General features: G+C 37.2%; 1 protein-coding gene across 2 annotated transcripts; it reads right to left on the reverse strand.

The window, feature by feature from the left end:
• On the reverse strand, window positions 1-27,384 carry Cep95 (centrosomal protein 95). Of its 2 annotated transcripts, none has more exons than XM_047543321.1 (20): window positions 26,975-27,384; window positions 25,510-25,638; window positions 24,632-24,739; window positions 20,638-20,748; window positions 17,510-17,615; window positions 15,642-15,751; window positions 13,349-13,480; window positions 12,210-12,400; window positions 10,141-10,250; window positions 9,828-9,951; window positions 9,106-9,256; window positions 7,718-7,857; window positions 6,333-6,425; window positions 5,374-5,503; window positions 4,259-4,428; window positions 4,085-4,159; window positions 2,323-2,475; window positions 974-1,120; window positions 611-682; window positions 1-345 (listed from the first exon to the last, which is right to left on the reverse strand). In XM_047543321.1, the coding sequence occupies exons 1-20, from the start codon at window positions 26,991-26,993 to the stop codon at window positions 154-156; spliced, it is 2,463 nt and encodes an 820-aa protein (XP_047399277.1). In that variant the 5' UTR covers window positions 26,994-27,384; the 3' UTR covers window positions 1-153. The 2 variants fall into 2 exon arrangements, with proteins under 2 accessions (XP_047399277.1, XP_047399276.1); XM_047543320.1 differs by having other exon boundaries at window positions 15,636-15,751.
• Window positions 27,385-27,389: the final 5 nt, after the last annotated feature.

A 27,389-nucleotide genomic window follows, 5' to 3' on the forward strand; every position in this document is an offset into this window, starting at 1 on the left:
TAAGCTTTATAAAGAAAACACTTTTATTTTTTAAAAAAAATTATGAGTATTGGAATGAATACACAGATAAGGCATTTAAAAAATTCTTCTGTTTCAGACTGTTTACTGGCTCAGTTCTAGCTCTGTCCTGGTAAAGGCCTCCAGAAACCTCACCTATGAGGTCTGACCCCGTGAGAAGGGATTTCGACTGTACTGAAAAGAAGCCAGCTGCAGCCGAGCTCTGAAGCGCTCAGCTTCCAGTTCCCGGAAGAAAGCATCATCGTCATTCTGCGTTATCATGTTCTGTAGTTGCTGAATTTCCTTCTCCATCTTAGATCTCAGCTCCCTCTTCACCTTATGTAATGTCTAAAAGAGAATTCATGTCATCCGGCTACTCAAAACATTTATCCAGGCCCTTATCTATTTTTAGTATCTCTCCATCTTTAAGCTCCTCCAACAATTTTATAATTGAGCATCAGCTCTTACAGAGACCTGAATGAGTAAAGTTAAACTCACAGGATAAATATCTTGGACTGCAGATGGCTCATCTTATTAGCATTTTCTCCATTCCCTAAAAAGGTACAATACAGTTTTCTATTTCCTACAAAATTTCTGACCTGTTAATTATTACCTGAGCCTGGAATTTCTCTCGGGCTTTGAGTTCCTGACGTTCCTGTGATATGGCTTCTGCCAGCAATGAAAACTGTTAGAGGGAAGAAAAAAAAAAAATGTTTGTAGTCTAAATGTAGAAATTCTTATACAAATGTTCGCAGGCTTAAGATCTTTTCTTAATGAAAAAAAGCAATATATATTATATAGTATGGCCAAGCACTAGCTTATTTTATTTTAAATTTGTCTTGAAAATGGAGTTACTGTAATCTATATAGTGCTGCAAAGTTCTGAATTAATGGAGGTTTCTTGTTGGTATACAAGCCAACTTTTGACACAGGTGGCAGGATCCAGCACATTCTACTAAGAGTGACAGTGAGCTCACCTGGTCCTTATAGTAGTTCTCCATTGAGTCTAGTTCATTCTGATGCTGTCTCTTTTCTTCATCTCGCTTTTCTTTGGCATAGTTTCTCAGGTCTTGTAATCTTTGTTTCTGAATTTGTAAACCTTCCTCAAACAGTTTCTTAAATATCTGTCATTTGATGATAAAGATGTATTCATTTAGGAATATCATTTTGCTCAACTACAGGTAAATACCAATAATATTTTTCTCAGATTTTTTAAAATAGCAGCTTTATTAGGATATTATTCACATACCAATAAACTAACCCTCCCTCTTAAAAATGTACACTTTGGTAGGTTTTGATAATTCAGAACTGCCACTATTACAACTAGTTTCAGAACATTTTCATCACCCCAGAAAGAAACCCCATCTCTGTTGGCAGTCATTCCCCATGCTCCCCTCTTTTAGCTGGCACCCTTAATCTACTTTCTGTCTCTATGGATTTACCTATTCTGGACACTTCTTTCACTGAGCTTTATGTTTTCAAGTTTTATCTATATTATAGTATGTATCAGTACTTCATTCCTTTTTCTCAAGTATTATACTATGTGAATATACATTTTGTTCATCCATTCATCAGCTGATGGACATATTAGCTATTTCCCCTTTCTGGCTATTAGAAATAATGCTGCTAGGAATATGCATGTACATGTTTGTATGCAGGTTCATATCTAGGGATGAAATTACTGGGTCATATTAACTCTTTATGGTCTTCTTGAGGACCTGCCAAATTGTTTTCCAAAGCAATCATACATTTACAACCTCACTAGCCCGCATGGGAGTTCTGACTTCTCATTCTTATCAACTCGTCTTTTGTTTTCCCATTCTTGTGTTAGTGGTATATCGTTTTGATATGTATTTGATTAACAGTGTTCAACATCTTCTTACTTATCACAGAAAAGAACTCTCAAGCAGCCATTTGTATAAGGCAGGAACCCCAGAGCAGAACATGCTGCCCTGCATCGTGCTGCACAATGTTAGGTGGTTAGCATTTGCGGAGCTTTGGAAAAGAAAACTGTTCAGAGGGTTTGGGTATGCCACGTGTTCTCCCTCCTTTTTTTTTTTTTTGGTACTGGGATTGAACCACTGAGTATATCCCCTGCCCTTTTTATTTTCATTTTGAGACAGGGTCTTGCTAAGTTGCTGAGGATGGTTTTGAACTTGTGATTTTCTTGCCTCCGCCTCCTCGGTCACTGGGATTATAGGCGTGTGCCACCATGCCTGGCTTGGATTTCAGATTTAAACTGAGGCAAGAATTACAACAAAGAAAGTCCTAAAATGTAACAGACAAAATTCACCTTAACAGGGCTGGACAGAAAGAGCATACTTACCATTTCTTCTCGGGTTCTCATTCTCATCATTTTTGCACGCAACTGAACTCTATAATCATCATAATACTTTCGGGCACGAATAATTTGCTGACGATTTTCTTTTATTTTCGATTGGGTCAACCTCTGTCTATAAATGCAGTCCTTGAAGTCTTGCTGGGAAAGGAGAAAAGGACATAAGGGTAAGAGGAAGGCAGATACGAGCTTTCTTATCCCCCCACAGTCCCTCATGCCTTTGAGCAGAAAGGCAGCCATGCAGGAACAGTGGCCCTGTAACCTGGACAGTGTGTGGAAGACCATCAGCTCCCAGAAGCCCTCAGCCTTTGCAGCTTCATCACCTTGATCTGAAATGCAACACTAACAAGCCTCAATCATGCAGAGAGCAGCCAGGACCTGAGCACCCCCAAATTTGAGGGTCTCACCTCCTCACTCCACTAGGGGTCACTTAAGTCACAGTCAATGCCAACTTAACAAGAGCAAGAAAAATGGCAACCTGGACTTTCAAGCTTGAGTTGTCAAACTAGGCTCAAACTAGGAAATCAGACAATATCAAAACAGTTAGGATGAAATGAGGTCCTGTGCCCAAAGCCTCCAACTCAAATGTTCAGATATTGTTTTCTCCCATTCCAAGCAACCTAAGCAGTTCTTAGGTAGCATTGTGAACTGTTTAGGATAATAGTTCTAATGGCTTATCTCAACTATACATTCAACCAAAGGTGTTTTTCTCCCCCTTTATTTTTGTCAGGGCTTAGATCTATCCCAGGGCCTGTGTGTTCTAGGCAAGCGCTCTACCACTGAGCTAAATTCCTAGCCCCCCAATCAAAGGTTTTAAAATCGCTTCCTTTGGCAGACTGACCTCTGACCTCTTCCTTCACTATACTTAAAAGGGACTATGTTGTGCCAAGTATGAATCCCAATCCAAATTACAATGGAAGCAGCTGGGCATGGTGGCACAACTTAGGAACTTAGCAACTTAGGAAGTTGAGGCAGGAAGTTGATTAAGTTCAAGGCCAGCCTTTTCAACTTAGTGAGACCCTGTCTCAAAAAACAAAAAGGACTAGTCTAGTGGTAAAGCACCCCTGGGTTCAATTCCTAGTACCAAAAAAAAAGAAAAAAAATCAAAATTAAAATGGAAGATGGAAAACCACTTCAGCTCTCTACATGGGAACAGAGAAAGATGGGAGGGCAAAAAGCAATAAACTACACCTAGAAGGGGCTGTGGAGGGAGAGAAAGAACTGCATCACAATCTCAGCTGCACCCCTCGGCCCCCAGAGCAAGTTACCATCTAAAAGAATCAGGTTTTACATTTCATAGAAAACATTTCAAATTTGTTACTATAAAGGCTAAATGAAACTGGATATAAAGTATACAGCACTAAAGCTGGATATGATGGTGCACACCTATAAATCCCAGAACCTCAGGAGGCTGAGGAAGGGATGGCAAGTTCAAAGCCAGCTTTAGCAACTCTTCGAGATCCTAAGCAACTCAGTGAGACCCTGTCTCAAAATGAAAACTAAAAAGCACTGGGGAGGTAGCTCAGTGGTAGAGTACCCCTGGGTTCAATTCCCAGCACTAGAAAAAAAAAAAAAAATTGTATATAACATTTCTATAGCATTTCTCCCTCATCAATTTTGGATAAAGCTTTAACTGCTTCTGCAGGCCAAGTGTTAGAAGAGTCTGTGCTGCCCCGCTATACAGATAAAAGGAAATGAATATAACTTTTCTAAGTTCAAAATTAGAATGCCCAACTTGTTCTTGACATACCAGTCTCTTGTTATGTTCATATTCTTTCTTGACAAGGGAAGTGAGGAGATCATGCCTCCTCAGGGCTTCTTCTATCTGTAAGGAGGATACAAGGCAAGTTAATAGTGATGTTCAAGTACAAGCTCTTCGCCTTTCTGGTTTATATTCCTACACTTCAAGTTGATGGTAACTTACTTCATCCTGGAGTTTCTTCTTTGATCGGCTCTCCCCATGTACCTCTTTGTTGAGCTGTTCAACCTGTGCAATTTGTTGTTTCCACATTTTGCTTAGTGTTGGGCCAGAAACATAGAGAAATGGAAACTGCTCCAGCATTAGGGGCAAGAGACTGTGTTCATTTACTTTCACTGCAGGGACAAACGAGATGCTCTTAATCTGGGAGACTTGCCAATAAGAACTCTTACCCCATCTTCCTGGTAGACCAAATCTTATCTAATTGATATGATGATCCTGAAAAAAGGTCATTCTAAATGTACTTATCACTTTTGCATTCCTTCTCTGATCAGAGTAAGCCAACTACTTGTTAGGAATGAGGATAGCTCAACATTCTTAGGATGACATGCTGGGCCTGAGAAGTCCATACTAACTGTTTAGCTGCAGCTGCCTCAGCACCTGTAGGTGGATGCTTCCTAAGTGTTAAAACAGAAGACTCCTCAGCCCTCCTGGCAGGCATGTGCTTACAAGAAAAACTGTTTAATGGGATGTAGCTGGAAGGCCAGCAGTCTTTGGGGAATAGTTAAAAATCGGACATTCCACATGACCTTGTTTGCTTGTAACAAGACTCTTAGGGGCTGGGGAGATAGCTCAGTTGGTAGAGTGCTTGCCTCACGAATACAAGGCCCTGTGTTCAATCCCCAGCACCCCCCGCCCCCCCCCCCCCCAAAAAAGATTCAACATTCACTCACAAAAAATAAAAAGGCACTAAGTATCAATGTTAGTATTGTATAACTATCAACATACAGAGGCAGGACAGGCCATCTGCTTGCCTTCAAGCATCCCCTGCATTCTACCAACTTCCCAGCAACAAAAACAAAAAAAGGCAACCAGAGTGAGGCTCAAGCTGGAGCTGCAAGCAGTAGCCCTGGCTTTCTCTTGGTGCCACTATACAGGCCTAAGGCAATTCTTAAAGAGTTTTAGCTCTCTCTACAGAAAACCAGTCACATGGCAGTGATAAAAGAAGGAACTTTCTGCTGATAACTGGTGGGATGTTAGTTTTTAAAGCTGTCCTTGGTGTGAAGTGCATACTTTCAAAGGTGGCCAGTTTTCCATGAAGTACAATTTTTGGTTCTTACTTGGAGCTGCTTTATGTGGCTTTAGGAAGCCACCTCTTGGACTTGGAGTTATGGATTTTCTGGAGTAAATCTTCCAGGACTGATTACGTTTTGGAGTTCTTGTATGAATGGCTTCTCTGTATATTTTTCCCTTCAAAGCAGATATAGAACAGAATGGAAGTAAGAGAAGTATAACTCTTTCATACATCACCTTAAGCATTCTATATTGACAAAAATAGCTAACCAATCCCTAGACAACCCACTTTTCTTCTAAATTTCTAAAAATCTGGTTAATATTCATTTATTCTAAGGTAAAGACATCTTTTGGTCCCTGGTATCCCTTGGAATTTTTCAAGTTTTAGTCACCTCATCCCACACTCTAAATATAACCACTGTTAATGCTTTGGATATGCTTGTTTCTTTCACAACTTTTCCTACGTGAATTAAAAAAATTCCCAAGCAACTATGTATTATGTTTAGTTGTGACCATATTGTACTTCATAACCTACTTTATTCAGTAACATTTTAATATAAGCTTTTCTCCATGCTTTTACTTAGTTTCTGTATTAACCTTTTGAAAGGCATTAAACATGCTTTGGTTTTCTCCCATCCAATAAAGCAACTGGGCTTCTCTGTCTTCTCTTACTCCCCATTTACTTGGTCAGCCTATGCCATTTTTTAACTCCCTGGTTTACTAGGAAGTAGAAACCCTTAAAAACTAATGCAAATTTTAGGCAGAAGGAAAACAGTAGCTTTCTCTGGTAACATGTCTTTCTGTAATTTAGCAACTTGACTACCCCATGAATAAGGAAAAAAAAATCCTACATTATGAAATGAAATCCTGCCTTTTCCTAAAGAGCTAATGATTAAGGCCCTGTTGATCCTTTTTCTTTCTTTAAAAAAAAAAAAAAAAAAAAAAAATTAGTACTTCCCACTGATCTTATCAAGTGCTTTTATTATAGTGGAGACTTTTTACCCACTGTTTCCTCCTCCTCCTCATTTATCCTTTGAGGTCCAATATTCTCCTGAATTTTATTTCTTCTTAGTTCCCTTTCAAATGCTTCAGTTAATGCCTAAAGGGGGAAAAGTTATATAATATTATAGTTGTTAAAAACATATACATGGGGGTTGGGGATATAGCTCAGTTGGTAGAGTGCTTGCCTCGCAAACACAAGGCACTGGGTTCAAATCCCAGAACCACCACCAAAAAAAAAAAAAAAATATATATATATATATATATATATATATAACAATTCACCTAGGAAACCATTCACCCCCAAAATATCAAGCTCAGTTCCTCCCACCTTTTTTAAAACAGTTCCTTGCATATTGTTTTTAAAGATATGTAATTGGGGCATAAAATGAAATTTTATATGATGCATTTTTTTTGTTCCCACAGGTTTTGTAATTATTTTGATACTCCCTAAATGGAAGTTACATGCTGAATAACATACTGAATATAACTACTATAAGACACTTCAATTAAATTTAGTCTTCACTATTATAAATACAACTGGGCACTGTGGCAAATGCCTGTAGTCCTAGCTACTCAGGAGGCTGAGGTAGGAGGATCTCAAGCTCAAAACCAATCTAAAAAACTTAGTGAGTTCCTGTTTCAAAAAAAAATTAAAAAGGGCTGGGAATGTAGCTCAGTGGTAGAGTGCCACTGGGTTCAGGCCCCAGTACCACAAAAAGAGAAAGTGTGGTAGTATATACCTGTAATTCCAGCTACTCAGGAGGACTGGGCAACTTAGTGAGACCCTGTCTCAAAATAAAATTAAAAAGTGTTCAGTAGTAGAGCATTTACCTCATTTCTGTGAGGTCTTGGGTTCAATCCCCGGTAGTGCCCCCCTCCAAAAAAAAAGAGGGAGGGAAGAGATTATGAAACCTACTACAGCAAACAACTAAGTGTCCTACATTTATGAACATTTCAGAATCCCTGTTCTTCAGCAGAAAGTCCTCCTCAGCAATCTTAATCATACCAGTCTCCTTCTTGGAGCCCAACCACCTCCTCTAAAGGCTACATTCTCATTCTGATCAATGACCCACCATGTAATTAAAGTGACCAATCATGTTTAATCCACCTCAACTTCCCTTCATCTCTCAAGTTCTCTCCAAAAATACCAACTCATACTCTTTCTTAATCCATTGAAACAATGAGCTAATTTTCTTGAGAATTTCATGAGTAATTTTATGCTCCTTACGATGGACATAAACTATATCACATAATTCCCTATCATCCACTCAACTCAAAGCATATTAAGTGTATTTTAGATCTTTATCAATGGTATGCTAATTTAATGGTAGCATCTGGCTGAGGGGAAATGGCCTGCTACACAACAACAATCAAGGAATGGGGAAATACCTTTGCTTGAAACTGGCGGATATCTGTTTCTTTTGGCTTACGCTGCCTCCTTCTCTCTATCTGGAACTGTTTGTGTTTGTTAACTGGAGATGGAGAAAGTGAATGGGATCTATAAGGCGGCTTTTTGTGCTTGGGAAATCCTGCAAAACAGAAAGGCCATTTACCATTAGTTCCTGACAGCCAGAAATATTAAGCTGGAAACCAATTAGTTGGTTCTCACCAAACCCAAGAGAAGAATGAGTGAATGTGCTAAATGTGTTCTTTTTTATAACTAATTTGTATTTAGTCACACCAGGTTAACAGACAAATGAACACAAATGTGAACTGTCTCAAGCATTTAGGTTGTATATTCAATTTTGGTTTGAATTCAACATGTGGAATGCTTGTTATACACAAAGTCCTATGGAAAGTGCTCTTGGCAATGAGGAGGGAGAAAAGGTAAATTATCTGGGTTGTGTTCTGCATCCTTTTCCATCAAGGTCCTAAGGAGGAGATGAAAACACTTATACATAGCTTATGAATACTTACAAAGTAGAATGCTTATAAGCAACATGGGAAAGCATCGTCTAAGCAGTGCAGATTCTTCCCTAATGAATAGTGACATATATACTCATACCAGTGGGATACATTGTGTGAACTTAGTTATACAGCAGCTAAAATGAATTAGCTGGACCTTTAAGTATCAAAATAGATTTCCAACACGATGTTAACACAAAAAAAGCAGACTGCAGAATGATATATAGAGTATCTGTGTAAATTTTTTTAAATTTTTGTTTTTTGAGGGAGATGGGGAATCAAATCCAGGGCCTCATGCATGCTAGACAAGAGCTCTACCACTGAGCTGTATTTCCATCCCTATGTAAATTTTTAAAGAACATAAGACAATAGTATATTCAGACAAGTAATATATAAACTGTCAAAGTATGAAAATAGTCATAAACCCAACCTGGTGGCACACCCCTGTAATCCCCAAGCTGAGGCAGGAGGAATGCAAGTTCAAGGCCAGCCCTGGCAACTTAAGAGACCCTGTATCAAAAAAATAAAGAGGGTTGGTAGCTCAATGATAGAGTGTCCCTGGGTTCAATGCCTAGTACCAAAAACCAAAACCAAAAAAAAAAAAAAAAGTGGTAAGAGGAAACACTACTAACTTCAGTTTGCTCTTATTTTTGATCCTTTTGTATATTTCTGAAATTTTTAAAATGAGAAAGTCATTAAAAACATAGAGAAGTGCAGGCCATATAGCACATCTCGTAGAGTGCCAGCCTCTCATGTTGGAGGCCCGGGTTCGAGTCCCCAGCACTCTGGGTTTCTGGAAATATCAAAAACACAGAGAACTACCTAAGTAATTCACAGGGACACCACCATTCTAGGTCCCTCTGAGTGAGTACCTGGTCTTAGCTTCTTTGGCTCATATTCCATGATGCTGTCACTATGCTGAGACAGTGTCTCCTCATTTCCATTTTCCATCTCTTTGTTTCCAATATCTTCTTCACGCTTAGTCTTGTCTTTAATTCGATCACCCAGAGCACTTCTTAACATCTATTGAGAAAATTTTTTTCAACATCTTTCATTGATTTCAGCAAAATGTAAATTAGAAGTAGAGAGCAGACATTTAAAGTTTCCTCTGATAGTTAATAACAACAAGTTTTCAGATGCTTATACATCTTTAGCTTTTAAAAGGTTGGTATCAATACTAATGACTAGTCAGTTTCAGTAAACTTTATAGTAAGTCAAATAGGGTTTAATTAATTCAATGTTGTCTCATTGCATTTTGTGGGAATCAGTGATCCATCCAATTTTATATCAAATCCATCTTTATTGACAAAGGGAAATTAAAGATAAATGGTTTAACATTATCATGTACATTAAATGATTCCGTTTTCATCAGAAGCCAATACGATTTGGATAAATCTGTGTCATACTTGGTTACATCAAGAAAGGCTAAGAGATCTTTGTTCATGTCTTACCTGCTTGACTTTTGGAACATTTTTACAGTTAAGACAGACACAACTGATTTTCTAATACCTACGTTTTAGCTTTCACCTTCCTCTCGAAGATCACTGAAATGCTTACTACCCATAGTAATTATAGATTAAAAAACAAAACTTGCCCAATCTAGTTCAGAGAGCCGTTGAGAGAGTTTCTCTGACACTGCATGTAGTTCTTGTTCTGTTAACCTCTTTCTTGACCTCTGGGGTGAATCCCATGATGAGACTGCAGCTCTATTTTCATTTCTATAATGAAAGTGACCATGTGACATATTTAAGTAGCCAGTTATACATTACTTAGTTCAAAATAACCATATAATACATGCTTTAATACATATTTCATGCTGGTTTCCACAGCTAAATTTGTAGAGTGTACCCTTCACTTTTCACCATTTGCAAACAGACTATAAACATGGAAGCCTGGAGTAATGTTACCTTTTTCCCTTGGGAATCTTCCTTGCCCTGGGGCTGGGGACCTGAGTTGGATAGGTTTCCTGTTCACTATCAGGCACCTTGGAAGTTAAGATATCTTTATCATCTGGTTCCTATTAACATAGAACAAAGTTAATTTGAAAAAGTTAACAAAGAAGACATGCAGAACCCTTTTGAGGGTGGGCAAGGGTGAATCTGTGACATAAAGCTACGTTCTTCAATTTCCATGTTTATTTTTAAATGCATTTGTCAAAATACCATATTGACACTCAATGTCAAAGGGGTAGAGCTATGTCTATCATTTCTGCTCAGAGAAACAGTGTGACTTAGAATGCCATTCTAATATAAAGGCAGGTGAGGGGTTCTTAAACATGAATTTCAGAGGTAATGGCTACAACTAGACAATTAAAAAATGATCAAATCACAAATTTTATCTCATCTATTGAGAAATCAACTAGAACTGTCCAAAAGTGAAACACTTAAAACAATCATGAAACTTCTCAGAATATAAATATAAACCCAACATTTTCAATATTTTAACCTTAGAGGGAATCTATTTTTGCTTGTTTGTTTTGGTGCTACAGATTAAACCCAGGGCCTTGAGCATGCTAAGTATACACTCTACCACTGAACTATACACCTGTCTCCTAGAGGGAATCTTAGAAAATATTTGTGATAAACATTATTTGGTATTTAATGATATCCTCAAATTCACTTCAGAATCCTTTTCTTCTATTAAATTTAGTACAGTTTAGTAAATAGCAATATATTTAATCAAATTTAAAAATATTTTTAAAATGAAATTTAAATGTCCAGCTCAGTGAATTATTTCAAAATGAATATTCCCATTCACTGCCACCGAGGTGAAGAAACAGATTACCAATAACTCAGAAGCCCTTACACCATCCCCAGCAAGACTTCCCCAAAGGTAACCATTATCTTATGACCTCTTTCTCTCTTTTTTTTAATCTGTCCACCCTCTTTCTCTCTTTTTTCAATCTGTCCTATCTAAACAAACACAGAGAATGTTTAAAATGATGGTCACCTAATGCTAATGATGCTTATTTCATCTTTGTACCTTTTCTGCACTGCTTGAACTTTTTAATAATGAGAATTGAATGTGTCATTGTTTACAAATTTACCCTGGCACATATCTGCCTGTTCTTTCTAGGAAGATATGGACATATGGACAGACTAAGAGAATTTTTTTATTTAAAAGGAACTCCCTCCCACCCCCCGCCAAAGAGAAGAGTAAAAGTCAAAGATATTAATAAGTGTTCATGCTAGATAATAGAAATATGGATGAATAGTCACTTTTTTTTTTTTTTTTTTTTAAAGCAGTAGTGGGCATTGAACCTAGGGGTGCTCTACCATTGAGAACATTTCAGACCTTTTTATTTAGAGACAGGGTCTCACTAAATTACACAGGCTGGCCTTGAAACTTGTCAAGCTCAGCTTCCTGAATAGCTGAGATTGTAGGCATGCACCACTTTGCCCAGTGGCAATTTGCTTTTTCACATTTTCTGATATTTTAAAGGTTTTCAAGTATTTAATTAGGGATACACAACATGTGTTCTGAAGTCAGAATACATGAGTTCAAATCTTGCCTCTAACAATTGTTGTATAACCTCAGACCAGATACTGACCTCTCTACATTAGATTCCATGGAAAATATAGTGATTTCTCCAGAAATGTTTGGAAGAATAAATTATTAAATTCCTGTAAAATACCCAAAACTGCCTGGCAAAAATAAACAAAAATTCCGTATGTGTTGTTTCTTATTTCCCTTTTTATACATTTATCTTATTCCAACCTTCCTATAACAAGAACATGCAGGGGTATGTGGAAGTAAATTTTAAGAAGCACAATGCTTTGGTCAGTGCAATATGCTTGACTGTCATTCTAACAAGAGACCTCTAAGTAGACAGGCTTCTAGTGTTGGGGACGAGCTCAGTGGTAGAAGAACACTTGCCTAGCATAAGCAAGGCCCTGGGGTTTGATCCCCAGTATGATACATAATTTTTTTAAAATATGGGCTTTCTAACCAAATGGAAGCAAATTTTTCCACTTACAGAAAATGCTGTGTGCTCTCCAGATGAATTCATGGCAGGGGAGCAGTGACTTGAACGCAGGTATTCTTTTCCTATAGGGCAGGGTGCTCGAGGCTCTGAAGGGTGGTAGGGTGGATGTAAAGGAATAGCGGCTCTGATAGGCTCCCCTAGCTTTCTAGCGCTTGGAACTGTACTCATAGAAGGGGTTTCCGCTGGCAGGACAAATTAACATGGATCAAGGATAAAATTCTAAGACATAAATTATTTTGCATATACCTACAACTATACAAACACATTCACACACACACTAATAAATCTCTTAAACTTCATTAAAAATACATAAAAAGTAAAGTGATGCATCCTTAGCCAACAAGCAGAAATTTAATTAAATGAGAATGAACATAATCTTATTTAGCATAAAAATCGATCCTGAAAGTTATTTTAAAATAATGAGCTGGGCAAGGTGATGTACACCTGTAATTCCAGCAACTTGGGAGGCTCAGGCAAGAGGTTCACAAATTTGAGGCCAGCCTCGGCAACTTAGTGAGACCCTGTTTCAAAAAATAATGGAGTGGGGATATAGCTCAGTGGTAAAGAACTTCTGGGTTCAATCCCTAAAGAAATAAAAATAATGAAAAATTAGAAGCAACCTAATAGTTTAAAGAATGGCTATGTAAATTATGGCTCATCCACCTGTTGGAAAACCAGTTAGTCGTTAACAATGATTTTATGTAATACTACCATATAAAAATTTTGTATTAAGTAGGAATGAGAATATTTTTCAAGTTACTATATTCTTTCATTACTATTACTATATTCATATACTATTACTATATTCTGTTATTTATAAGTTGAAGATCATCAACTGATATACAAACGAATCAGACTATTGTCCTTTAAAGAAAAAAAAAAAAACTAAAACCCCCAAATATTCTGAGAAGATAACTTAGATAATAAAATAGTAGAAGCAAAAATACATGGCCAGACCATATTAAGCAGAAATTAGAGCTCACAATTAAGAGAACAAATTATAAATAAAATTGTAAAACCAAAAAGATTCTTATATAGTGCAATTAAGTAAAAAGACTAATGGCAAATATCCAGGGCAATGAACTGTCTCTCAACGCAGGAATAGTCTAATGAACCAACACATGACTCACTATCTTCAATGAAGGATGTCCTATTCTTGACTAGAAAACTAGATGAGGGAGGATTTAACACATCTCTGTGTGGTTTTGCACTTGGTGAGGGTGACATTCTTTTAGACTGCTTGTGAACAGGACTTTGAGCACCTAGGAAAGAAAATAAAGATGAATTTTTTTACCTATCAAAGTATTTGCTAAATATTATACTAAATGCCAAGAGGAATAAAATAATGTTGACAGAACAAAGTTGGTTAAATAATATCAATTATTTTTAATAACTATCACATAGTAAGAGGCAGTTCTATAGTCCAGGATCACTTACACAACTTACTCAATGTTTTATTACTCTGCTTTAGAAAAATAGGTGCTAGAGTTGTAGAAATGCTGATTGTTATGCAGGCATCTCTAGGTATAGATATTAAATGAATTAGGGGTTGTGGCTAGTACCATAATCAAAGAGTTACAGTTCAGAAATTGAAACCTAAATTAGATGCCTGTGAATGTGTATGATATTTGTCTGACATCTTAAAGAAAAAGGGAGCTGCCATAAGCCCTTTCATCAAATTAATCTCAATTATCAGTGCGAGGCCTCCCTTTCGACCTTTTCTCCTTTATTACATTAAACCAAATTCTGCTCTCTGTAATTTGAAAACAAGTACAGGTTGAGTTCCCTTTTCAAAATGCTTGGGATGAGAAGTGGTTTGGATTTTGGAATATTTGCATATACATAGTAAGATCTTTGGGATGGGAACCAACTCATTTATGTTTCATATACACAGCTGAAGGTAATTTTATAAACTATTTCTAGTATTCTGGCATTTTGACTGTGATCGGTTATATGAAGTCATGTGTAGAATTTTCCACTTGCGATGCCATGTCAGTGGCTCCTAGAGTTTTGGATTTTGCAATACTTCAGATTTTTGGATTAGAGATGCTTGACTCATCTTTTACTGCTGTACTTAATTTACATGGCACTTAATATCAGAGAACCCATTTCTAAAATCACCATTCATTCCCTCCACTATCAATCTATCTGACTTCCTTCAAGAAACATTTTTGTATTAAGTACACTTGACTTTGATCATTCCATTACTTTGCCTCTATTGATGACAAGCACACATCTTTGGTCTACTACGATGTTCAGACTTAGGTCTTTGAACAAAATTTCTTGGGAGTGCAGCGTCTACTCCTTGGAATTAGGGTACTAGTGCTTACAGGGACTTTAGAGGTGGTTTAATCCAATTCTCTTATTTCAAATGTGAAAAAACGGGGCTCAGAAAAGATAAGCACCATGTCCAAAGTCACACAGCCAGTAGCAAAGTCTGGATGAGAGTCTGATTCACAATTTTAAGTACCTAATTACACAGTAGCATTCTTGTCCTTCCATTCAAAAATATTTATGGTGGATCAGTGTTTTCCTAAGTTTTGAAAAACTATGATGAACAAGAATAATTTTACTATATATCTTACTTATTTATCAGCAGCTTTCAGAGGTAGAATGTAAGCTCCATAAAGGCAGGGATTTGTGTCTGTTTTGTTCCCAACTCTCTCACCATTGCCTAGTATAGGAAAGGCACCAAGTATTTGCTAAATGGGTATGATGGCCACTTTCCCAGGAATTCACAGTTTACATAACTATAAATCATCAAGCAATGTGGGAATGGTGTTACAGAAAGGAAGAGAGAATACAGTTTCAACAGACTGAGGCAGGTAGGGGAGGTTGGGCTATGGAGAGTGAGTTTGTCAAGAACAGGAAGAAAGAGCATCCCAGCAGATGGAACAATATACGTCAAAGATGAACATGGCATGCAAGGTGGGTAGGATGGTTGGAGGGCCTTAAACTGGGGATGAGAGATATTCAGTTCTACTCTGTGTAAGCAGATTATTGGAAATGTGACCGAAAACCTGGGAGGAAATTTGCTACTGGGAGTATGAACTTGTTAGTTGAAATGATGGAAAAAGTCCAATTTGGGAAACTATAATTAAGGAGTACTCCAGAAGTGTGACTAGATTGTAAAGACACATCCAGAATTCTCTTCTTAGGATATCAGGTCCCACAAATTACATTACAACCTCGCACCCACTGATTTGCCTTGATCTTATGTGCCCATCTGCTTGTGACTCCCACTTGCCTGTGATTTCAGACAACTATTCATATTTAATGCATAATGGTGTTATTCTGGAATTTCAATGCTGAGGTTCAATCAGGGCTTTATTCTTCTCAATTTTAAAGAGCATAACTCTTCACATTGTTATAATTGTATACCAAATAATAACTGATATTTAAAGGTTAAATATTCACCATTACTTCTTAGAGAAAAGGTGTGTGCTGTGTCTCCAAGTCTAATTATTTCACCAGTGGATTCTGCTTCATCTTCATCCCAAGAGGGGCCCAGAGCCTCAGGTGAGGAGGAGCACCTGAAAGAAATTCTCACTCACTCAGGGCCCAGCCTGACCATAGAAGGCCCTCCTGCTTCCAACTTCCAGACTGCAGGTATTCAGAATGCTCATTTGCTAGGTGCAGAAAAACTGAAAAAAAACCAGAGCCGGCTAAGTAACTCAGCAGTAAGGGACTTGCTGAGCATGCCTGAGGCCCTGAGATGTTCAAAACAAACAATATTGTATGATCTTCCTTTTAGTACTTATCACTTCTTTGCTGCTTGTTTTGTGTTGACAGATATATAGTGAAAGAACTGTGTATAAATTGTCAAGAATTAAATTGACAGAATACAAAAAACAGCAGACATGGGTGAATCTAAGGGTATAGAAGTGGAGGGAGTGTGGTAGAGCATTAATTTTGCACTAAGTATCCTTGAATTGTCTCACTTTTGCACTTGTTTTAAAAAATATAATGAAATGTAAAATCAAGAATTTTACCTGGTGATGGGTCTCCTTTGAGACATTTTTCACAGTGTACTTTATCTAAAAAAGGTATTGCCTATGTTTTTCAAACCATGACATACTCCATAAAAAATCAAAATTTAAATATTTAAAAGAAAATAACAGCATCACATTCAACTTTTAGTTAGCAAGAAGTACAATCAAATCTGTAACAACAATATGTTTTGTCTATGAGAGTAGCATAAATTTTAAAACTGATAATTAATTGGTCAATGAAAATGGCTCATGAAGTACCTGCTCTTTCATGCTGCTGGAGGATGTAATTTAGTAATGGCCTTCTTGAAAAACAACTTGGCAACTTTTATTAATAGCCTTAAAACATTCATACTCTTCTATTCTGAATTTAGCCTAAAGACATGAGAGGAAGGGAGAATAAAAAAGGCTTTTTTTTTTTTTTTTGTCTCTCCCAGTAAAGGAGTTAAACCTAGGGTCACTCTACCCACTAAGCTACATCCTCAGCCCTTTTTATTTTGAGACGGGGTCTTACTAAATTGCCCAGGCAGGCCTCAAATTTACAAAATCTTGCCCAGCTTGCTTTTTTATAATCATTGTTGTCGTCGTCATCATCATAATCATCATCATCATAACAAACCTCCATATTAGAAGAATGGATTAGTAAACTATGATATACCTACATGAATCATATGATATATAGTCATTATAATCCCAGCTATTCTAAAGGCAGGAAGATATCAAGTTCAGGGTCATCCTAGGCAACTTAGCAAGATGTGTTCCAAAATAAGAAGTCTAGCATGCATTATGCCCTGGGTTCAATACTAAGAACTGGGGAAAAAAATATTATGAATACTTGGGAAAATACTTGATGTTCAATTTTAAAAAATACAAGAAATAAAATGATAGAGACAGTATGACTTAATCCAAAAAAGAAAAAAAAAGTATAAAGGACTAAAATATAACAAAATGTTAATAGCAGTACTTAGTTTTAAATGATAGATTTCATCTTATTTTCTGCTGTTAAGGAATATCTCTGTACTTTCCAAGTTTCCTGCAAGGTGGATGAACAAGGGAAAAATGATAATCCTTTCATGATCAAGGGACAAATGAAAACTGAGTAGGTAATAAAGACTGAGAATTAGTATTATATGTAGCTCATGTTCTTAAAACTCCCTCTAAAAGGTAAAAAAAAAATAGAAGTTTGTAAAATGTTAACATTAGTTTTTTTGGTACCATTCTGGTATATTATGTGCATTTTAATTATCAGTAGATGAGAAAACATAATTTGTTTTAATGAAATACACAGACATTGTGGGATACCTCCCAAAAGAAACTCTCTTCCATGATGATTTGGACTCCTTAGTGCTTTCTAGCTCTTCCAAAGGTTCTCCTTGGTGGGATTCTTTAAAATACTGTTCAGTTTCACCTGTTTTAAACAGATTAAAAACAACAACACACACACAAACAAAAAAAACCTAAGTTAATACCACTTTTTTTTTTTTTTTTTTTTTTTTTTAATGAGGCCAGAAGAGGTAAGTACAGTGAGACAACCCCCAACCCATCCTGGTAACCTAGGCTCCCATGACAGTGAAATTAAAAAAATCAAATCACCTACAATGAGTTACTTGAGTAACAAAGAAACAAGAAGCATGTTGCTTTCAAAGCAAGGCCTACCATGTATATAATAATATTTTCTTTTTTAAGTGAGGCTAGGGGTAGGTTCACTTATCATTCTTTACACTTCTCCATCTGTAAGGGATATCTGAGGTAATCAATAAAGATAGCAGGAAAAACATGATTCTATCTACCTAATTCAAGTTCCAAGACAACCATGCCTTAGGTGAGATTCAGACCATATCATGGTTTAGATGAAATTTTCCTTATGATCACTCACTTTTCTCCAACCCCAAATACCCAATGAATACACATGTTCGCCAGTAGCACTAATTCACTAGGGCCATGATTTCAGGAGCTATTGTGGGTAAAACCTAATTCAGATTTACCTCTCTGGATATTCCCATGCCCAAATTCTAGACATTTCCTGTTCGAACATCCACCTCATTATTTTCTATTTCTGTATTCACCAAGCAACATTTTAATAACATCGGTCAACACTGTGCATTTACTCTGAGCTAGGCTCTGTGCTCAACATATCTCCTTATTTGACCTTTACAACAACTTTCATATGAGAAAACAAGTTTGGAGAGTTTCTCAGACAGTGAGGGGTAGAACACCCATGGTTTTCCTTCAAATCCCTCATTCTTCAATGGTAAATGAAAATGCTAACTCAGGTCCCAGGCAGAAGTTGCCCTGCACTGCTGTTAAAACTAATGCTAGCAAAGATTTGCTTTCTATTTTGTTAAGTGGCATTTGAAGAATCTGATCAGCTCTAGATAATACTGCCAATTAAGTATATTTTGGACCTGCCTAAGTGAGACTCAAATCTTAGAAAACACTGTCCAACTGTCACTGAGGGAGGTCCAACTTAGCAACTTCCACCTATCACAGCTCAGCTCACCACATAATACCAACCTTTCTGGGAGGTAGTATCCCTCAGCCTTTCGTTACCACCAGACTCACATGAGAGCATGTCTTCCTCCCTCCATCCCCACCGCTCTATCAACCAGGCACTATCTTCCCACCTCTTCCTGCAATCAAGTACTGAATTGTAAAAACTGTCGCTGCCTTTACAACACTTTAAATTAATTTCAACTTACTTGAAGGTAGTTTTCTGTCTCTTAATTTTGCTGCTAAAAAGTCAAGGGATACAGAGCATCCAAATACCTACTGGTAACCTTGAATTAGGTGAATTCCACGTTATTCACTTTCAGTACTCTCCTCTAACTCCCCTCTTTCATTTCTATTTTATGTATTTAAGGCTGTCTCCCTGACTTAAAATCAGGTGTTATTTTTGTTTTGAAAAAAAATCAATGATATACAGCTTTGAATCCTCCCAAAGTACCCAGATTAGCATTTAACACATAACTACACCCAAAATTTTAGAACTTTAAGAAAAATAAATTTCCAAAGTATACTTTTCAATCTTCCCTCTGGCTTCTAAATTGTTTTAGCATAAATTGGTTAAAGGTAGGGAAGTATCTCTAACTAAAGACTTTAAGATTAATTTCAAATGTTATAATTACAGCATGGTTCTGTCCATCATGGCAGAATTAGGGAAGATGAGCCCACCCAAATTTTTTTGTAACTTGTATTAAATTTTATGTTAATTACTGTGCTGATGATAATTTTTGGGGTACATATGTAACATAAGAACAGATTATATATTATTCCATCCAAGATCAACAGTATTATTCACATCCAACTCTTAAGATACAGGTTTTCTGTGCAATGATAAATATCAATATACTTAAGACTTTCAAGTACCTAATTTTTTCTGTATTATTTCCTTAGAATAAATTCCTAGATATGAGGTTTATTTATTAAAGATGATAAACAGTCCTTAAGTATTGCTGATTGAGTTTAAATAACCATAACTCTTTTAGATAAAAATAAGGCAATACTGATCTTCCTAAAACAGAAACCTCACACAACAATTTTTTATAATGTGGGGACTTGAAGAGTAAAGAGTAAAATAAATATTCAGCTGGGAATGGTGGTGCATGCCTGTAATTCCAGTAGCTCAGAAGGCTGAGGCAGGAAGACTGCAAGTTCAAAGCCAGCCTGGGGGTGTGGAGTGGGGTGGGGAGAGCCAAGGATGTGGCTTAGTGCTCCTGGGTTCAATCTCTGATACCAAAAAGAAAAATATATATATTCAGATTGGTAGCCAGATGCAGTGGTGCATGCCTATAATCCCAGCTGCTCAAGAGGCTGAGGCAGGAGGATCACAAGTTGGAAGACAGCCTGGCAACTTACAAGGATCTGTCTCAAAAAAAGCAAATTAAGAAAGGAAGGAATGAAGAAGGAAAAGGGAAAAAAAAAAAAAAAGCTGGCCATCACGAAATATCAGCATGGGCAGAGATGCACAAATTCTTCCTGCTAATGTTTTAGTAACATCCAGATTTGTAATAATAAAAAGGTGATTCTGACATAGGAAATTTTTGAATAAGAAATTTATGCAATAATAGAACAATAAACAATTCAGGCAGAAATTTAGCTTCCCATTATAGATTAGCTTTAAAGTTATTTATAAGTAACAATCCAAACTAACAAAGGAGTTGATGATACAGTTTCCAACCACCTGAAACAGAAACAATTACAAATGTACAATTAACTTTTTCCGGCATATTGTATTGGTGATTCTGCTTCCTAAGAAAAATAACCAAAGAGATAAAAGGCAAAAGGGATGTAACACAGTTGTAGACCAAAACAAATTTCCACTCTTCTTGCTTTCTTTTTTGGTGCTGGGGGTTCGAACCCAGAGCCTCATCCACACTAAGTATACACTCTACCAGAACTCTGATCCCCAGCCCCTCCATTCTTAAACTTACTTTTCTCATGAGATGTTTCACTGATGTGTTCTGTAAGATACTCCAGCAATCCATCAAATATTTCTAGGAGATTCCTGATAGATTCTTTGTCTCCTTTCACTATATTTTCTCCTGAACACAGAATATAAAACTATTAAAAATTTAATGAAGATAATGAAAGCCTCATAATCCATTTTAGTTTTTTATTTTGGTACTAGGAATTGAGCCCAGGGGAACTTCACCTCTGAGCTATATCCCCAGACCTTTTGATATTTTGAGACAGGGTCTAGCTAAATTACCCAGGCTGTCCTCAATCTTACAATCCTCCTGTCTCAACCTCCCAGCACTGTGATGCACAACAACACCTGCCTTGAAAGCCTCATAACCTTGAAATGGATATAACATTTTGAAAGAATATATGGAATACAAACTCAGAACAAATAATATTATAAATACTAAAAACATCAATTTCCTGCTGTTTAATTATATCCAAAAAAATAAAGATAGTAAGCTTGAATATGATGTTGAATAATTCACTGGTATATTCCTTCTTTTTTTAAGAAGCAAAGTAACTGGTTTAAGAAAACATCTTCTGTCAGGCACAGTGGTGCATGCTGTAATCCCAGCAGCAGGAGGCTGAGGCAGGAGGATTGAGAGTTCAAAGCCAGCCTTAGCAATTTAGCAAGGCCTAAGCAACTCAGTGAGACCTTGTCTCTAAATAAAATACATTTAAAAAGGCTGGGGATAGGACTCAGTGGTTAAGCATCCCTGGGTTTAATCCCTGGTACCAAAAAAAAAAAGAAAAAAAGAAAACATCTTCTGATAAGATTTATACCATTATACAAAGCAGTAAAGCAGCAAAGCAGAACTTTATCAGACTGGTGGAAAAAATGACAGAAGAAAACACATTCAGATTGTGGGATCCTATTTCTACAGGTTGGCTTACTCTAAAGATAACAGTAGTAGAATAATACCAAAACAAAAAACTCAATACTTTCTTTAGGAATTCATGATTCTTTTCTCCTATTAACTTCTATTCATATTGTACAGATCGAATCATATTTCTGATTAAAATCTCATCCATGGGGTTTGATCCCCAGCAGTGCAAGACCTCATCCAGGCTCCCTTTCTAAATCTTAATCTATAAATCCTCTCCTTTTTTTTTTTTTTTTTTTTTGGTACTGAGGCTTTAAACCAGGAGTGCTTTACCACTGAGCTACATCCCCTGTACTTTATTTTTTATTTTGAAACAGGGTCTTGCTAAGTTGCTGAAGCTGTCCTCAAACTTGTGATCCTCTTTCCTCTTGCCTCAGCTTCCTGAGTCACAACCACCATGCCTGGCTAAATTCCTTTTTAATTTCACCCCATCCTCAACCTCTTCAGTCTCATCTCCTACCGTATTCACATAACACTTAGAAGTTAGTCTTTAAACAATTCCTAGCACAGTACCTGGCCCCTAACAGATGATTAATAAATGTTAAGTTGAAATGTTGAATAAAATGGATTGGCAAAGCTACTCAGGAGACTGAGGCAGGAGGATCTCAATTCAGGCAAGTCTGGGCAAATTAGCAGACCCTGTCTCAAAATTCAAAATATAATAAAAAAGACTGGGGTGTTGCTCAGTGGTAGAATGTCCTTGGGTTCAATTCCCAGTACCACAAAATAAAACAAAATGAAACAAAACAAAACCAACCATAGGGTTTAGAGAAAAATGGGGCCAGGAAATAGTACCTAAAAACTGTCAGTGAAATAAAAATAGAAGTCAAATAAAAATGGGAGCACAATTCTGTACATGTTAAATAATTTATAAGTATATAAATGCTACAATAAATATGGCTTTTAAAAAATCTTTTTTTTAGTTGTGCATGGGCCTTTATTTGTATGCGGTGCTAAGGATTAAACCTAGTGCCTCGCTCATGCTAGGCAAGCACTCTGCCACTCAGTCCCAAACCCAGTCCCTAAATATGGTTCTTTATCTTGAAAAAGACTTGAAATATGTGTGCAGAAGTGGCTAATGGGAGAATTGCAACTTGTGAGTTATTATGAAGTAGTAGGAGGAAGATTATCAATATGTCAATCTTTTTCAGTATTATAATCCTGAAATTTGCTTTTATGTCTTTGAAACGTGGGCTTCAGATGCATACATTGTAATAGGTACCTGTTTCATCAAAATTGAAAATTTGAAGAAAAAAAAAAGAAAAAGGAATAAAAAGTTATTCTCCATTAAAAAAAAAAAAAAAAAAAAAAAGGACTGGCAAAAGCGTGGATACTTGACATGTTTAATGTCATCTAAAATGGAATCTAATCAACATCAGATATGGATGGAACGCCTTTGTGATGCTCTGGTGATCCCTTTGGGATATCGTGGATGCTCATGAATTCAAACCAGAATGGGAGAGGCAGAGTAGAAATTTGATATTTGAGAAAATCTGACCACTCTTAACTTTAGCTATGATGCAAAACAGACCTATACCAGAACTCTGATGTTTTACACCACTACTAGTAAAAACATGCTGTGTTGGAACAGTTTTTTCTGTTTAAAATAATGAACGTGAAATCTTGTTTTTAAGCCCTGTGTTTTTCTGGTTTAAAATACATATGTACCCCATGGGCATACTCAAGACTTCTCAGTTTCCAGGATGGGGAGCAAACTCTGCCAGCCCAGCAACTAAGACTGCTGGCCAGAATGCAGTGCTTTGTGGCAGAAAAGAAACTGCTTTAAACACAACACAAGGAGTAAAAAGCTGCTCTGCAATCCATAGGAGGAGGTAAGCAGCGTGCAGTATCTCATGGGTGACTGTAGTTTGTCAGGGGCAACTTCGCGATAAAAAGTTCTACAAACACAAATGTTTATAATCTTGCTACAGCATATTTTAAAAGTACAAATATCAGAAACTGTCCAATGTATTCAGGTGATAAAGCAATTCCAAACTATAAACAAACAGGGGAAACTGGGCTCATTTCTCAAAATGAATTATCTTTAAACTGATTTACCACATTTACTCCCCTAGAAATGAACTCAAATACTTATGACAGTGTATCTTTTGCAAAAATTTGTTCTTGTCAATATTAAGAAATGTAAATTTCCTACCATGATTAACATTTATCTTCTTTAACAAATGTCAAAAAATACATCAACAGTAGAAGCCTTCTTTTTGTGACTGAAATATAGTTTCAAGTCCCTAGGATTCCCTCTGTTCATTAGTTTGAAATAATTTACTGGAAAAATTCTTTTTCATTACTATTAACAAACATAAGAATTTTTAAATATATTTTGTATGTTTGGTTTTGGAACACAGCAAACTATAATTCATTTTATTTTAGAAAAAAGTCTTAAAAACAGGTTACATTTTAAAAAGGTTTTGAATATGTAATATGGTTCAAAATTCAAAAAATGTAAGAGAAATATGGTGAATATCTGGGTTCCCTTTCCTATAGCCCTGAAGTTCCCCTTTTTGCAGGGAATCATTATTATTTTTTAATCTATTTTTCTAGAGTCTTTCTGACTGCACTCAATTGGTTCTATCTGCATATATATTCTCTCCACCCTTGTTTTAACAAACTGTAGCATACTCTACATTATAACTCCACTACGTTTTTCTCACAATATACATTGGGGATTGTTCCCCTAAAATGGGACACTGTGCATTAGCAATCATCTTTCAAATCTACTGAGCAGTTGCACTGTCTGGAACTATTATTATTTATCAAAGCAGTTCCTATTAATTGGCATGTAGGTGTTTCTAACTTTAAGCTGCTATAAACATGCAGTATTGGTATGCTTTAACATAACAAATCAAAAACATAACGTGAACTATATTTCAGATCCAGATCAATGTTAAATTCTCCTGAAAAGCTTTCATGTATGGTCGCCCTAACTATATCAGTTGTCTTGGTTTAGTCTTAGTTTGTCTGTTCTATAAGCTCCCTCATTTGGCTAATTAAACAATGTCTAAGGTTCTACCTAATGTTATTTTACTAAAATGCATACTTACCTAATTAAATTCATACTAACCTGTTATGTGAGACAAGCTAACCTGCAGGTAATCCAAGGCCAATGAGTCAATCACTGCTTGTACATTGTGAGCATCATCCTCTTGACTCTTGGGAATAGCTATGAGGTCTGTGGGGCAAAGGTCACATTTTTTTTGCATCTATAAGGATTCAAGTTTTCACCTATTTGTCTCTGACCTGGCTTATGAGTAAACTAAATACAAAGTAGGATCTTTTCAGTTGAATATTTATTTTTCAATATTATTTTAACTGTTGATATTATACCCAACACATAATATAAACATGTTCTACATAAGTACCATGTAAAAGAAGATACAGAGGCACCAAAATTCAAGGGGATGCAAATGGTCTAATGAGGAAGGCAAGACATGGGCTGAGACTTTACAAAGATATAGAGGCAGTAAAGGAATCTATGGATAAGAATCCTGAGCTCTTTAGCCAAGGACACAGCAAAATGTGGCACCTTTTAAAGAAATGTGCAAATCACAACTTAAAATGTAAATTTACTATCTTCTTAGTAAGTTAGATTCATAAAATAAACATCAATTCTTATCTGTAATACTGGCTAAGCAGCAGAACCCAATAAATTTCCAAGTTCCACTCAATTTTAGAAACTTTGAAATTTTATTTACAGAAATGGTATGACTTTCACAAAGCATTATGTATGATTAGATTAAATGGGGCTGGCCATCAAACTGATTTGATTATGAGAGGGTCTCTGAAGATATTCATTAGGGTAAGAATGCTATATTTGGATAAAAATAAGATGCAGACCAACAAAATAAAATTTTATAAATACCAAGGGATCTAACTAAAGGCACTAGAAACTTCTGGCCTATCATATAGACACAATTAGTACCATTTTTTCAGTAAACTTACCTGGTACTTTTTCTCCCAAAATGGATTGATAAAGAGCAATAAAAACATTAGAATCACAATCTTCAAGTGTGTGTATCCTCAGGTGTATGTGACATTTATAAAGAAGGTTATTGGCAACAGTTACCCACTCTGTTGGGGAAAAAGGAGAAAATCAGTCTCTACTAGCACTAGGAAAAGTCAAGCACGCATTTAAAAAAAAAACCCACAAAACAAAGACACTGAACTCTATACAAAACAAGGAATTTGTTATAAAATTTCAAAGACCCTCCTAGTCAAGATTTTTGAAAAGATGTATTGGGATGATTTCTAGAATGCTACAATTTCAATGTAGTCAAAGCTATAATGCAAATTCAATTTTTACTGTTGCAACCCAAAATCTTCACTTATTTGCTAGTAGTTTTTATTTTACAGAAGACTTAAATAGGTGTTTTTACTTAAAACATATAAGTAAACAGAACTATCATACCACAAAAAAAGGTTTGTAAATGACAATCTCAAGTTACTAGAAACAAATTAATGAAGGATGCTTCAAATTCCCAATAGTATTAGTTATGTTTTTACCCAATTATTTTGTGCAAGTCAGGGTCTACCTGGCGCCCAAAGGGTGGGGATTAATTTAGGCTGTTCCTAAACTCAGAACTAGCATCTTAACAATATTGTTGAAGTTCTTTGGGTGTTGTACGACAACCTGCCCTCCCCCAGGGCTGGGATTACCAAGGTTAAGGATTTCTTGACTAAAGATAATGTAGAAAGCTTGAATCATTAGTTCACCGAAATTACTGCTGATTAAAAGGAAAGCACGTTAGTATTAGATGCAGCTCCAGTAAGTTACGGACGCATGTTTTGGAAGCAAATATCTTCCATACACCTGTTTCCCTCCTCATGCCCACTTCTCGCAGCAGACCAAACCATGACAACCGTTTTGTACGCTGTCCTGGAGAATAGAGCAGAGCGTCCTAGACAACCAAATCAATTCGCTTTCCAAAAGGGATGCCAGACAAACCCTAACTCCAGAGGGCACTAAAACAACACCACACACCGCTACTTTACTTTGGCGGGGCATCGACATATCTCAAAAAGTGTCATGCCTCTCAAGATCAATACAAATGTAGGTTTGGCCTCAGTCCCCACAATACAAGAGCGGAGAACACAGAGACAGTGGCGGGACATTCCAGAGAGATTCAAGTCCGGGAAAGATCCTGCCGACTGTTCTTTGGCAGCCAGGATGCAGGTGTCCTACCAGCCTTACCACCAGGCCCCTTTCACAACCCACGTCGCTGTCTGAGTGCCGGGAAGCCCAGAAGTAGCAAGGCTGAGCCACTCATCTGGAGAACCCGCGACTGCGACCGTGTGCCGCGCAGTCACGAGCTTCGCCGGCAGCCCAGACCCAGTTCAGGACCGCCCGAGGCCGTCAGGATAGTGGACATCTTAAGTCCACAAACCAGGGCTCCAGGCCGAGACTCACCAGCCTCTGAACCAGACATGTCGCAGAGGCAGGTCGCCGCCGGACTTCGAGGCGGGCTCGCGGGCGACGGCGTCCCGTTAGGGCCGCACCGCGCAGACCTGGGGCGGACAGGAGGGGGTACGGACCACACTGCGAGGAAGGAGGGGTGAATGAGGGAGGGACGTTAAAACGGCTCCTCGCCGCTGATTGGTCATTACAGGAGCACTTCCTTTCGCAGCACGCGCCTAAGCGGCAGTTTGCGGGCTCTAGAAACCATTCCCCGCGGGCAAAATCCCGCTAAAGTGTTCTCAGGGAGCCGGGCTGGGCAAGCCAGGTCACCCAGCAGCCCTGGCCCGTCTCCCGGGGGCATCAGAACGGCACTTCCGGTGAGATCTGTTGATTTGTGTTCCTCCGCCGACGCCAACTGAGGAAGTAG

The sequence above is a fragment of the Sciurus carolinensis genome, chromosome 3, assembly GCF_902686445.1.
Source record: "Sciurus carolinensis chromosome 3, mSciCar1.2, whole genome shotgun sequence".
Lineage (NCBI taxonomy): Eukaryota > Metazoa > Chordata > Mammalia > Rodentia > Sciuridae > Sciurus > Sciurus carolinensis.

Coding starts and splice junctions, on each gene's coding strand:
- Cep95 (XM_047543320.1), bottom strand. Junction 2,476..4,084: donor ATGAACATAACAAGAGACTG/GTATGTCAAGAA, acceptor CTCCTTTCCCAG/CAAGACTTCAAGGACTGCAT. Junction 346..610: donor GAGAGAAATTCCAGGCTCAG/GTAATAATTAAC, acceptor ATTCTCTTTTAG/ACATTACATAAGGTGAAGAG.